Source organism: Emericellopsis atlantica (assembly GCF_019669845.1).
Source record: "Emericellopsis atlantica unplaced genomic scaffold F5Z01scaffold_13, whole genome shotgun sequence".
NCBI lineage: Eukaryota > Fungi > Ascomycota > Sordariomycetes > Hypocreales > Bionectriaceae > Emericellopsis > Emericellopsis atlantica.
In genome coordinates, this window is record NW_025764715.1 from 623,298 (window position 1) to 636,674 (window position 13,377).

General features: G+C 60.0%; 6 protein-coding genes across 6 annotated transcripts; 3 read left to right on the forward strand and 3 right to left on the reverse strand.

Moving 5' to 3' along the window:
* Positions 1 to 328: 328 nt before the first annotated feature.
* On the reverse strand, positions 329 to 1,958 carry F5Z01DRAFT_681508 (uncharacterized protein; the record flags this gene model as incomplete). The annotated part of the gene is made up of 2 exons (XM_046265695.1): positions 329 to 1,051; positions 1,089 to 1,958. The coding sequence occupies 2 exons, from the start codon at positions 1,956 to 1,958 to the stop codon at positions 329 to 331; spliced, it is 1,593 nt and encodes a 530-aa protein (XP_046118419.1).
* An 898-nt stretch (positions 1,959 to 2,856) lies between these two features.
* On the forward strand, positions 2,857 to 4,305 carry F5Z01DRAFT_681509 (uncharacterized protein; the record flags this gene model as incomplete). Its single annotated transcript, XM_046265696.1, has 1 exon — positions 2,857 to 4,305. One exon carries the CDS (start codon positions 2,857 to 2,859, stop codon positions 4,303 to 4,305), a length of 1,449 nt encoding a protein of 482 aa, XP_046118420.1.
* Positions 4,306 to 4,329: 24 nt separating this feature from the next.
* Positions 4,330 to 6,902, reverse strand: F5Z01DRAFT_655442 (Transketolase, thiamine diphosphate binding domain-containing protein). Its single transcript, XM_046263508.1, has one exon. It carries the CDS (start codon positions 6,537 to 6,539, stop codon positions 4,359 to 4,361), a length of 2,181 nt encoding a protein of 726 aa, XP_046118421.1. The 5' UTR covers positions 6,540 to 6,902; the 3' UTR covers positions 4,330 to 4,358.
* F5Z01DRAFT_108295 (uncharacterized protein) lies at positions 6,787 to 8,138 on the forward strand. Its single transcript, XM_046257379.1, has 2 exons — positions 6,787 to 7,720; positions 7,768 to 8,138. The coding sequence occupies exons 1-2, from the start codon at positions 7,034 to 7,036 to the stop codon at positions 7,966 to 7,968; spliced, it is 888 nt and encodes a 295-aa protein (XP_046118422.1). The 5' UTR covers positions 6,787 to 7,033; the 3' UTR covers positions 7,969 to 8,138.
* Positions 8,139 to 8,844: 706 nt separating this feature from the next.
* Positions 8,845 to 9,846, forward strand: F5Z01DRAFT_622188 (glycosyl hydrolase family 61-domain-containing protein; the record flags this gene model as incomplete). The annotated part of the gene is made up of 1 exon (XM_046261247.1): positions 8,845 to 9,846. The coding sequence occupies one exon, from the start codon at positions 8,845 to 8,847 to the stop codon at positions 9,844 to 9,846; it is 1,002 nt and encodes a 333-aa protein (XP_046118423.1).
* Positions 9,847 to 11,525: 1,679 nt separating this feature from the next.
* On the reverse strand, positions 11,526 to 13,331 carry F5Z01DRAFT_622184 (uncharacterized protein; the record flags this gene model as incomplete). The annotated part of the gene is made up of 1 exon (XM_046261246.1): positions 11,526 to 13,331. One exon carries the CDS (start codon positions 13,329 to 13,331, stop codon positions 11,526 to 11,528), a length of 1,806 nt encoding a protein of 601 aa, XP_046118424.1.
* Positions 13,332 to 13,377: the final 46 nt, after the last annotated feature.

Consider the following 13,377-nt stretch of genomic DNA (forward strand, 5'->3'; position numbering starts at 1 on the left):
TGTTGAATGTCGGCGAAAAGCCACCGTCTCCACGGGAGAACAACCTGGGGAACGGCGCCTATGCTTAATTGGTAGTGTAGCGCTACGAATGAATTAGCCTATTAGGTGGCACTTCGCATCAGTAATCATAGAATGAGACGCCCAGACCCTAGTCAGAGTCGTGGACGTCATGCGCAGATGGAGGTTTCCGAAATCCGTACGGAGGGAGGGCCCAGACTCGAAGACCGCGACCCGCATACAGGGGCAGAGGGCCATTAAGGTATTATTCAATTGGACATATTGACCTATTGGACGGGTGCGTGAAAGGCTGTGCAGGTCGTGGATTCATTCAGAAGAATCCATCGGGGCTTAGACTGTCCATGGCCTCCTTGGCTGCTCCCCGTTGCAGGGTGTCCTCGAACCGCTGGACGATTCTGTCGTAGTCCACCAACCAGGTCTCCAGCCAGGCTCCTGCGCCAATGATCCTCGTGTTCCAGTTGTTCATGTGCGGATCGAGCGCGACCAGGGCTGCGTTGACCTGCTTGAGCTTGTCCATGGCCTGCCGCACGTTGAGCTGCTGGCGGGTCATGATCCGCCCGTAGCTGTTGCCCGGCGCGGAGACGGCCATGTGCACCTTGACAAGCAAGGCGAGATTGTAAGTAATGGACGACGCAAAGCAGAGCGTCGTCAGGGTGAGAAGCTGCGCGGGTGGCATGTGTGTGACAATGTCAATGGCAGCATGGCAGGCCCGCACCAGCGAGAGGAGGGCCTCCTGGACGACCGGTGTGATCTCGCCGGGACAGGCAAAGTCATGCACGCCGATGCGGGCCGCAATGTACGGCGCGGCAAAGAAAGGCTTGTTGCTTGTCGTGTGCAGGACCGGCTCGTTGCTGAGGATGACGCTCTGCAGTCGCAGGAAGCGCAGCTGGTGGTCCTCCGCGAGCCATGGTGGCAGGTTTCTCTCTATCCCCTCCAGTCGCTCGCGCAAGGCCGAGCGCGCGAGCTCGTTGGCGAGCGTGGCTTGCAGGTGCGCGATCCGGGTGATCTCGAGGAGTAAGTGATTTCCCTCTGGCTGCTGCTCCAGCAGACTGAAGGCGCTGTCGTGTGACGGGCCCCAGTAGTGCGCGTCCTGTTCTTGTGCTGATGGAGGCGAGTCTAGAGCCGACGTACGCAGCGAGCCACGACCGCGCCATGCCCGGCGTGAGAGGGCCACGATGTCGAGCGAACCACGTGGGCGGCGAGCTTGGCATGGAGTCGCCCCCGAGGCCAAAGTCGACGCCCATGTCCATGGCCAGGGCCATCAAGCGGTAGCAGTTGGCGTCAAAGGCCGGTCGTACCCAAAAGGCGGCGACCAGGGACGCCTGGATCAGATCGTGGGAACACGCCTGCTGGGTCCCCACCATGGCCGCGCCCAGCACGTCGGCAACCCTTTGGCGCAGAACCTGTTGCGTTTGGGGGTCGATCTGTGCGTCGTGGCAAGGGAGGGCAAACGCCAGGATGGCGACGAGGGTGATGGGAAACTCGCCCCTCATGGAGTCTGCGTGCGCGCCGAGTGAGATCATGGGCCACAGCGAGTCTACATGTTGCCTGTACACATCGAGGGCGCGCGCCTGCGTGGAGAGGTCGACGTTGGCGTCCAAGAACGTGAGGATGTCGTCTCCAGGGCTGGCGGGCTCCTGCTCACTGGACCCGACAGATGTGGCCCTTGTAGAGCGTCCGGCCACGGGTCCCTCGTGGACGGTGCTCCGGCCAGCGGACACGGAGACGGATGCGTTGCGCGTCTCGTCGAGGGCGAGCTGTAGCTGGGCGACCTGTGCCTCGAGCTCCTGGATCCTGTCCCGCTGCCAGCGTCGGGCGGCGGGCACGCACACGGTGGTGGTGCGGACGCAGCGCTCACAGCATCCTGGCCCGGTGAGCGAGGGCTCGCATTTGATCTTTAGGGTGTGGCAGGCTTCGCACGCACGGTAGCGCTTCCCCATGGTGAGCTGCGTGCAGACATTGAGGACGAGAGTCGCGTCGGCAGCGGGCCTTTGTTGGTGGATGCGGTCGGGTCTACCTGGCTAATAAATGGATGATGGAGGAGGCAAGTCGAGGCGTGTCGAGTGAGGCTTGGTGGTCACGTGGCTGAGAGCAGCCCGGGGTTCAAGGGTGGGGCTCCCAACCAGCGCCTCATGTTTAGAATATGGGAGGACAATACACTGAGATCAATGTAATGCTGAAACAGATTCAGTCTCAATCTTTCTTTCTTTTCGAGGCAAGAAGAGCCCTCCTTCCAATCGTGTCTCACCAAGTGCCGACATGCTTCGAGCCACTGGAATAGCAATCGATAAGGTGGGCTCAACTGCGGACCCGCTGCGGCCGCTAAGATAAGGCACGCACTTTGTTGTCTAGGCAGCTATGCCCACGAGTCCACGACCTAACCTACCCTATGCGCGCTTCTCTTAACTGTGCGAAAATTCTCTATGCCCATCACCAGCCAAGTCTGGTCATTTCTTGGACACTATATCTATGATTGTTTAGCCATTGCAGAATGGAGCTGGAAAGCATCACTGTGGGTGGATTGGCCTACTGTGCTAGCTCGTGGGTGGGCGAAGGCAAGTGAGACAGAAGCAGGTTTCGGGGCATCGAGATCTCTGGCTACTGGGGAAGATGCGGCTGTACCTCCCACATCCCGACGTACTCTGCTTTGAAGCCTGTTGCTGATATCAACTAGACCCAATAGCTTCCAGTTGGTGACTTTGCAGTCAGTCTCTCGAGGCCAAGAGGAGGCCTCCATGCAGACGCTACGTCATCCCAGACCGCCCAGCGCATATAACAGCACATGGACGATACTGCACAGACGAAACTACATCGAGACAAGCACGTATACCACCCATCATGTCCTCACTCAAGAACCTTGTGCACAAACTCAAGTCGAACGGCGGCGACGACGACGACGAGACACACACACACGACGCGCTCGACACGCTGCACCACCACGATGCGTCCGATGGTCAGCGCGCCAAGGAGATACTCTCCGTCTTCGAGGCCGCCTTTGGCACGCTGACGCGCGACGACCCGGATGCCATGGGTACAAAGTTCCGCAAGATGGCCGCGTCGGCGTTTGCCTTTTACCGCGGCACGGCAGCCCTGTTCTACCACGACATGGCCAGGGCGTCCGGGTCTGCGGCGGGCGACAGGTTCCTGAATGAGCAGACGAGTCACATCTGGATGCACGGCGACCTGCACGCCGAGAACTTTGGCACGTACATGGACGCGCACGGGCACCTCATCTTTAATGTGAACGACTTTGACGAGGCGTACGTGGGCCCCTTTACGTGGGACCTCAAGCGCTTCGTGGCCAGCATCGCGCTCATCGGGTACTCCAAGGCGCTGAGCGACAGGCAGGTCACCAAGCTGGTGACGTACTACGTTCGAGCCTACCGCGAGAGGATCGGGGAGCTGGCACGGGGCAAGGAGGACGTCAAGGCGTTCACGCTTCGGAACGCGACGGGACCCGTGCTGGAGGCGCTGCGGTCCGCTCGGCTGCAGAGTCGCGTCGAGCTACTGGACTCGATGACGGAGATTCACGAGCACGACCGACGCTTCATCCGGGGCCAGGGGGGAGCGTTTGAGCTGGAAGAGGCGACGAGGAAGAGCGTCGTGGCCGGGTTCGACCAGTACCTGACGACGCTGCCGACGACGGGCGCCTGGCGACGCGGCAGCGACAACCCCCGGATCAAGGACGTGGTCGGGCGTCGCGGCATGGGCATCGGGTCGGCTGGTCTGCCCAACTACAACATCCTCCTCGAGGGCCGAAGCGAGGCGCTCGAAAACGACGTGGTCCTGTACGTCAAGCAGTCGCAGCCGGCGGCCGTGGCCAAGCACATTGAGCACAACGTCGCGCAGGCGCACTTTCACCACGAGGGCCACCGGACGGTCGTGTCGCAACGCGCGCTGCAGGCGCACGCCGACCCGTGGCTGGGCTGGACCGAGATTGACGGCCAGGGCCACATGGTGGCCGAGGTCTCGCCGCACGAGGTCGACCTCGAGTGGTCCGACATTGACCGACCCGGCGAGATGGCGAGCGTCGTGGCCGACCTCGGGCGCGCGACGGCCATGATGCACGGCGCGGGCGACGACGACGCACGCCACTCGGACCTGGTGCCCTTCTCGCCGGAAAAGGTCATTGACGAGGCCATCGCTGCAGACGAGCAGGGCTTTGTCGGCATGCTCGTTGCGTTTGCACGCGACTACAGCACCCAGGTGCGCAAGGACCACCACATCTTTACGGACCTCTTCCGCAATGGCGCTATTCCAGGGCTGCCGGACAGTGATGATCTATAGTATATCTATTATAAACAACAAGTCATTATCATTAAGAAGTATATCGTGCTCGCTCAGCGGTGACCCTCCGGAACGTCGTTGAGGTCCGTAAACTCGCCTCGCAGTCCCTCCTCTGCACCCAGCCCCCAAACCTGCTGCAGCCATGTCTGCACCCCATCCGCGATCCGCGTCGCCTCGAACCCAAAGAAGCTGTACGCGTCCTTGCCCGGCAGCGACTTGCCAAAGGAGGCCATGGCGTATCCTGCGTCCGCGTAGCGCTCCCAGCCTTGGACGGCGTATGCTTCGATGACCACCCTGGGCGCGGACCCGAGGACCTGGCGACGGTAGGCGGGCGTCTGCTGCTGGAAGAGGCGCTGGCAGGGGAACGAGACGATCCTGGCCCTGATACCGAAGCGTCTGGCGAGCTCGTCGCGCGTCTGTACGGCAAAGCACATCTCGGCACCGACGCCGAGGAGTGTGACGTCTGGCTCGCTCTCATCGACGAAGACGTAGGCGCCCCTTGTGACGCCGTCACGACGCGAGTGCTGCGGGTACTGCTCGAGAGCCTGCCGGGAGAGGGAGAGGATGCTGGGTGTGCCTGTGGCCTCGAGGGCGGCGATGAAGGCACCCGCCGTCTCTTCCGAGTCGCAGGGACGGATGTAGAGTAGGTTAGGCATGGCGCGATAGAGGGCGGCAAGTTCAATGGGCTGATGGGTCGGGCCGTCCTCGCCTGTGCCGATCGAGTCGTGCGTCGCAATGTGGATCTGCTGGAGGTGCTGGAGGGCGCCCATGCGGATGCCAGGCGCGGCGTAGAGGTAGAACATGAAGAAGCTGGACGTCACGGGCAGGATGGTGCCTTTCCCAAACGCGGCCAGGCCGTTGGAGATGCTCGCCATGGCGTGCTCCCGGATACCCCAGTGGATGTAGCGGCCGGTGTAGTCGCCGTTGGGACCCGACGAAGTGCGTAGATCAGGGTGCTGGAAGTCGACCTTGTCCTTCCACGCCATGTGGACGGACGGCGAGAGGTCAGCTGTGCCGACCATGAGTGTGTTTAGCTTCTCGGCCAGGGGGTTGCACACGAGACCGGCGGATTTTCTCGAAGCGGTGGGTGTCGTGGGGAGGTCTTCCTTAGCCGGGATGATGCTGCGCCAGTCCTGGGTGAAATGACCGTTGACACGCTTAGTGAACTCGGCGTGTAGATCAGGGTACTCTTTGGCGTAGCCATCGAGTAGAGACTGCCAGTCCGCCTCGAGCTGCTGGCCTCTAGTCTTGCAGTCGGCGAAGAAGCCGTAGACCTCGTCTGTGAGGACAAAGTGCTCGTCCGGGTCCATGCCAAAGACCTGCTTGATGCTCCGAACGTCCTCAACACCGTACGCGGCGCCGTGGGCCTTGGCATCACCGGCGACCTTGCTGCCGACGCCGATGACGGTCCGGACGTTGACAAAGGTGGGCTTGTCGGTGGTGGCCTTGGCCTGGAGTAGGGCCTTGACGAGACCCTCGACATCTTGGCAGCCGTCATGGACGTCGATGACGCGCCAACCACAGGCCTCCATCTTGGTGTTGACGTCCTCTGAGCAGCACATGTCGACGCTGCCGTCGCAGGTGATCTGGTTGTTGTCGTAGATGACGACGAGATTGCCCAGGCGCCAGTGGCCCGCGAGCTGGATGGCCTCGAGCGCGACGCCCTCCTGCAGACAGGCGTCGCCAATCATGCACCACGTCGTGTTGTTGACGAGGTCGTACCCGGGTCTGTTGTATGTGGCAGCCAGGTGTCTGGTGGCCATGGCGAGACCGACAGCGTTGGCGATACCCTGACCCAGTGGACCCGTGGTCACTTCGATGCCCTCATGCTCAATCTCCGGGTGACCCGGACAGAGCGAGTCGTACCGCGCCGAGTGATACGACTTGAGTTGGTCCATAGTCATGGCGCGGTAGCCGGTGAGGTGGAGAAAGGTGTATTGGAAGAGGCACGTATGGCCGTTGGAGAGGACGAAGCGATCGCGGTTGAAGAAGGACGGGTTGCCGGGGGCGTACTTCATGGTGTACTTCCAGAGGGCGACGCCAATGGCGGCCATGCCCATGGCTGAGCCCGGATGGCCTCCATTGAACTGCTGGCAGAGGTCGGCGATGACGCAGCGAAACTGGCGGAGGACGAGGTCGATGGTCTGGCCGTCCTCCTTGTTGAAGCGGTGGACGTCGGGCGTCACCTTGACGGGGGATTGCGAGAGCTGGCTGTCGATAGCGATGGGGGCCATTGTGTTTGCTTGAATTTGCCTGCTCGCTGTTGGTCTGGCTCTGTGAGAAGGTCTGCTTTATGAAGTAGTCGACAAGATCATCGCGATAGGATCGTGATAGGAGATGCGCTTCGACATGCCTCTTGTGGAGGAGGATATGGGAGCCGCCGGGCGTCGGTAGTCCGTGCCGGCGTCTCCATCCCGGGTTACCCGATGGGGTAATTCAGATGCGCCGCGGGCTTTAGAGAGTGTGGATTCGATGTGGGATGTTGGAGATGTCGTGGAGAGGAGCAGTCGTAAGCGGAGGCAGGAGGAGGAGGAGGAGGAGGAGGAGGAGGAGGCAGCTGGAGGCAGCTCGAAGCGCAGCCGGATGTCGTGGACCTGGACTGTCCCTCTCCATGTGATTGTGATATTTCTATGACTGACAGTCATTCTTTTCGCTTTGTAGACCATCATTGCCTTGCCACTTCCCTCATATCACTTCCAGTACGACAGTCGACAGACAGAGTCTGACCATGACCGCCAACGCCATCGTCAGCGACATTGAGCTCCCGCGCAATGGCGTGGTCGAGTCTCAGCACTCGCTCGCCGCCGGGACCACGACGCACAACCTCTTCTCACTTACCGGCAAGACTATTGCCATCACAGGTGGCGGTCGCGGACTCGGCATCACTCTCGCCCTCGCTGTCGTCGAGGCGGGCGGTAACGTGGCTTGCCTCGACATCCTTAGCGAACCATCCGCAGAAGAATGGACAAGTCTGTCTGCGCTAGCAAAGAAGACAGGTCGCAGCGTGACCTACCACCGCTGCGAAGTGACAGACGAGACATCCATCGAGAGCGTCATGGACACAGTAGCGAGGGATGCCACAGCTCGCCAGGCGCCCTTTTGGGGGACGATTGCATGCGCCGGTATCCAGCAGCAGGTACCCGCGCTCGACTATCCGGCGGCCGACTTTGACAGGATCCTGCGCGTCAACGTGACGGGCGTCTTCAACACGGCCAAGTACGCGGCGCGCGTGCTGCGACGCGAGGGACGACCGGGCAGCATCGTCCTCATCTCGAGCATGTCGGGCAACGTGGCCAACCGAGGGCTCAGCTGCTCCGCGTACAACAGTAGCAAGGCAGCCGTGCAGCAGATGTGTCGGTCGGTGGCGCAGGAATGGGGTCAGTACGGTATCCGCGTGAATACTCTGTCGCCTGGTGTAAGTTCTTGTCTCCCCCTTGACTGCTTCCCCCGCTGACCAGCCAGTACATCCGCACCGCCATGACGGACCAGCTGCTCCAGGAGAACCCGGACGTGGAGAGGACGTGGATGGCCGGCGCGCTGCTCGGTCGTCTGGGCGCACCTGAGGACTTCAAGGCGCCGGCTGTCTTTCTCCTCAGCGAGGGCGCGGCCTTTGTTCATGGGAGCGACCTGCGCGTCGACGGGGGGCATTGCGCGTCGGCGTAGGTGAGGGCCAGGGGGCGTGGAAATTAATTACTAGTACACTTGAGTGGATTGATTAGACTGATGGTGGAAACAAGGGACTACGTACAAGCAGTAATGACAATTGACAGATAGAATAAGCATCATTGTTCATCGACAAAACATGGACGCTGAATGGTCGCCTCCCAGTCTGGTTAGCCCTAGCAAAGAAAAGGAAACAGTCGAGTTTCCAATTGATTGAGACAATCAGAGCGCGGCCAGGGTTGTCTGTCTATCCAAAACGCGCCACTGGGGCCTCTCGATCAATCCCAGACACACGACCACTGCCGACCGTAGCATCATCTCGGATCAGGCCGAGGGGGTTCTAGCTTCTTGGTTTCATTTCGCCAGTTTGAGTTTGAGTTTGACTTTGGCTCGCAGACTCGATGAGCCTAATCAGCAACCGCAGCATCCTGGTTCGTTGCCTGCCTGGGCGACATGGATGATGCAGCCGCCGCCGCGATGCTTGGCGCATGCTGGCGTTTCGCTTGACGGTGACAATAACGGGGCATGAAACCACATCAGTCAAAGAACTTGTTGGCAAGGAGGAACTGGGGCCTACGCTGGACATGAGTTGGCAGGTCTCTCACAGGGCGAGGTTGGATATAAAGGCGGATACATCCTCCTCCTCCTCCTCCAAGCTTGGAAGCCAGCATCAGTCTCTCAGCTTCTTCTTGCTGCTATCCTTCTTTACCAGTAACTCTCCTTCACCGGCTGCGCCGTTCATTCATCCAACTTCCAAAGGGCTCGACGTCCTTGACTACTCAGTCCTACCGCTCATTACACCGACGGCCCAAGTACACTCCTTTACAGCAGCCCAACCAAGAAGAATCTCCATCAACAATCAACATGCACTCCAACATGATCTCCGCGCTGGCCACGCTGGCCATGGCCAGCTCCGTCGCCGCCCACGCCACCATGTACGGCGTCTGGGTCAACGGCGAGGACCAGGGCGACGGCCGCAACGTCTACATCCGCACGCCCCCCAACAACAGCCCCGTCAAGGACCTCGCCTCGCCCGACCTCGTCTGCAACGTCAACGGCGCCAAGGTCGCGCCCGAGTTCGTCTCGGCCGCCGCCGGCGACACCCTCAGCTTTGAGTGGCAGCACGACAACCGCAACGACGACATTATCGACGGCAGCCACCAGGGTCCCATCATCACCTGGGTCGCCGCCTTCACCGAGGACGACGGCACCGGTCCCATCTGGACAAAGGTCGCCGAGGACGGCTTCGACGGCACCCAGTGGGCCGTCGACAAGATCAAGGCCAACAACGGCAAGCAGGACTTTACCATCCCCGCCGCCCTCGCCCCCGGCAAGTACCTCTTCCGCCAGGAGATCATCGCCCACCACGAGTCCGACACCGCCTTTGAGGACAACCCGGCCCGTGGCGCCCAGTTCTACCCCTCGTGCGTCCAGATCGAGGTCTCGGGCGATGGCGACGCCGTCCCCGACCAGGGCTTTGACTTCAACGTCGACTACACCTACCAGGACCCCGGCATCGTCTTCAACCTCTACAACTTTGACGGCACCTATGACATTCCCGGCCCAGAGGTCTGGAGCGCCGAGGGTGGCAGCGGTTCGCCTGCTGAGCCTTCGACTGCCCCTGAGCCTACGACTGCGCCCGAGCCTTCGACTGCTCCTGAGCCCACCCCGTCCGCGCCCGTGGAGTCCACGCCCGCCCCCAGCATCACCACCCTGTCGACTGTCGTCGTGCCCACCAGTGCCGTGACCGAGCCCACTGCCACTGCTGCTCCCGAGACGCCTGCGCCTGAGGCCCCCGAGGAGGGCTGCAAGCTCAAGCGCCGCAGCAGGAAGAGCAAGCGCTCCGCCAAGGCCCGCCGTGCTTCCAGGATGGCCTAGATGCTTTGCTTCCGGGGCAGATGTGCCCGAGTTCACCGAGTGCTGGCTCGTGAAGATAATTTTTCGGGGTCATAAGACGGCCTGCTTCTATTACCTGTATATTGTTGTCATAGACTAGGAGAGAATTGATGGAGTTCCAATGCAGTTGCATGCGTGTCTGATCGGGACGTAATCGACGTAAGAATTGCTCCTATAGTGGTGACATTGAAATCGATGTTGCGGTTCGATCGATAGTCCTGTTCAACCGTCAAAATAACGCAAAATAACCGTGAAACATGTTTGTTTCGATAGTGCTTCATGCCTGTCGCAGCCCCTGGGCCCTGGGGGCCTGGTCGTGGGGTCGACTCGGGACAACATGAAGGCATGGCAGCCTTCAGAAGAGTAGATGAGCTCGTGATATCTTCCTATGTGCACTTGCAAGTATGAATTGACTGCAGAGAGACTCTGACTCGATTGTCTAGTCTGGTCACAGATTCAACATTGAACCCAGCAGTGCAGCTTGACGTTGCGACCTGTCCAGCTCCGACATCGCAGGGATCAATTGACAAGCGCGTCGGCCTAGATCAATTGTTCGACGCCCTCTGGGTCTTTTTTTATTTAGTTTTTTATTCGACATGACATGACATGATATGACATGGCGCCAATAATGGATACGCGACCCAGAAAGGGCGCACGCACCCTTCAGCCCTTCAGCCTCGACAGCCGTTTGATGACTGATTGCGGATGACATGACAATCAGCGCTATGCAGCCATCGGCAAAAGGCAATTATCCAGCCACTGTCTGATTATGCAATCATGGTCACATCAGCACATGCAAGCTGGACGCTGGACACTTGACATTGGAGCCCCCGCATTCGGACAATGACATCTGAAGGGCGCGCTGGTCGACAAGACCCATTTCTAAGCTGCCACGCGCCCTGCGGCATTGTAATACTCTGTTGCTGCGAAATCCATCGATTACTCACATCGTCGCGTGCGCCTTGCTTGATGACTCTATTGACGATGGCATGTCGAGGTCGATACTGTGGAATGGCACACTATCGATGCTAGAGTATATAAAGACGTCTAGACGGCTCTTTATCGATCAATATATGATTCATCATTCAGATCTTCCAATCAAGCAACGTCCAAAGCAAGCAATCAAACAATCCATCCATCTGATCAATTCACTGCACTGTCCCACCTTACGCCAACACCACCAAAGCACACCCAATAACCAAAATGGCTACCCGGCAGTCCTTCGACTCTGTCTCCTCCGCATCCACCATCACCCGCGCCAAGCAGGACGCACCCAAGCTCTCCACAACCTCGACCGCTTCCAGCTCATCGGCATCGTCCACAAAGGGACACTCCAAGACACGCGACCTCAGCAAGCGCGCCTGGCGCAAGGTGGCACAGATGGCCCGTGAGCACCACGAGTCCGTGACGGCTGCCACCAATCTCTACTACGACGTCGCTACGGGCTACGCGACGCCCCGTCGCAGCGAGGCGTAGAGTGAGAGGGCGGAATATCTTCTTTGAATCGATTTGGCGCATGGCGTGAAAGGCATTTATTATGAGGTGGATGAGTTATACCCAAGCAATCAAATGGTTACATACAAAAGGGCGGACAGACAGATAAGTAATGGAATACGATATTGACTACAATTCCCATTCATAATCACTACATACTGCATCTCTTACTCGCTCAACCGCCAGTACACGTTATAGTTCACATCGTGCGCATCATAAAACCCACCCAGCTCAACCGTCTCGCCATCCGCCTTGCCCTCAAACACCAATCCCTCACTCACCTTTTCGACGCTGTTCACATCCAGCACCGGCAGCGCGTCGAGAGATCGATCCCCGTACTTCCCCGACAGCACCGTGGGTCCGTACGCCAGCGCGGCGACGTTGGGGTCGTCGTTGGCCGGGATCGTGTGCAGATCCATGGGTAGCGTGAGTTCTACTTTGTCTCCCGACGACCATGTCCTTTGAACGGAGGCGTAGCGCCCTGCGTCAAGGACAACATCGCTGACCTCGCCGTTGACCGTGAGCGATGCGTCACCGGCTGTCCAACTTGGGATCCGGAGGCGCACCTCGAAGTCACCATCGCCATCAACTGTAAGCGTGGTCGTATCCTCGACAGGGAAGTTGGTCTCCTGCCGCACCGTGACCTTGTCCCACTGCACCTCTGACGAGATGAACAGGTTCACGTACAAGACGTCTTCATCCTGCCAGTAGATGGAGTCCATGAACTTGGTGTTGGTCTCGAGGCTGGTCCCCTGACAGCACCAGAAACTGTCATAGTCGGTGCTGTACGTGCCGCCACCCCACGCAGGCCCGACACCGCGCCGGCCGCCTGGGTTCAGGGGCGTAAAGTAGGTAATATGCCCGTGCTCGCTCTGCGGGTGCTGCACGCCCAGCAAGTGGTTCAGCAGGGCGCGCTCGTAAAAGTCAAAGTAGGTCGTTGTGCCATCCGGGTCATGCGTAAACAGCGCGCGCGTCAGCTTGAGCATGTTGTACGTGTTGCACGTCTCGCACGTGTCCTCGTCGAGATACGTGGAGATGGCGTCCGGGTCGCGAAAGTGCTCGGCCTGCGAGTTGCCGCCGACCGCATACGAGTGCGCGTGCACGACGAGGGACCACGCGTTCCGGGCGACGTCGAGGTAGTACGTGTCGTTGGTCGCCTCGTACTCGTGCCAGACGCCAATGAGCTTTTGGGCTTGGGTGTTGGCGTGTAGGCCGGCGAGCTCGTCGCGGCCCTCGGCGAGGGGGTTGAAGATGCGGTGGTGGTCGAACCGCTGGGCCACGTCGAGCCACTTGGCTGTCCCCGTCTCGAGGTACATCTGGGCAAAGATGTCGTTGATGCCGCCGTACTCGGTCTGCAGCATCTCCTGCATCTGCGCCTCGCTCAGGGCGGCGCTGCGTGCGTCGACCCAGTCGCCCATGCGAACGAGCACCTCGAGGGCTGTCTCATCCTGCAGTTGGCGGTACACGTCGAGCAGGCCGGCCATGGTCTTGTGGATAGAGTAGTACGGGACGTTGCCATTGTCCAGCGTCCTGTCCTCGACCTTGGCAAACTCCGACTCGGGGAACCCGCTGAGGTAGCCCGTGCCGAAGCCAGCCTCCTCATTGTTCGCCTGGCACTTGGCCAACTCCTGGACAAAGTACTCGGCGCGCGACTTGCACTCTTCGTTTGAGAGCACGGCCCAACAGTGCGACCACGCCGTCAGGAAGTGGCCCTGGACATGCGTGCGGAAGGGGAAATCGGGTGCGTCCCAGCCACCGTTGACAGTGACATCCTGGGTGTCGAGGCCGTGGTTGGCGCGGAAGTTGTACAGCAGACGGTCAACGTCGACGTCGAGGAGGTAGCTCAACGTGCGGTCCTGGTTGGACATCCATCGAGAGGGGAGCAGCTTCAGAGAAGAGAGCGGGAAGGGGGCGGGCTGCGCGAGGACTTGGCTGACCAAGGCGGCCAGGGCCAGTGTCTTGGGGAGAAGCATGATGTTTGGGTTGTCTGTTGTCGTGCCTCTCAGGTTCTCTTCGAGT

Coding starts and splice junctions, on each gene's coding strand:
- F5Z01DRAFT_655442 (XM_046263508.1), bottom strand. CDS start 6,539: ATGGCCCCCATCGCTATCGACAGCCAGCTCTCGCAATCCCCCGTCAAG.
- F5Z01DRAFT_108295 (XM_046257379.1), top strand. CDS start 7,034: ATGACCGCCAACGCCATCGTCAGCGACATTGAGCTCCCGCGCAATGGC. Junction 7,721..7,767: donor TGAATACTCTGTCGCCTGGT/GTAAGTTCTTGT, acceptor CTGACCAGCCAG/TACATCCGCACCGCCATGAC.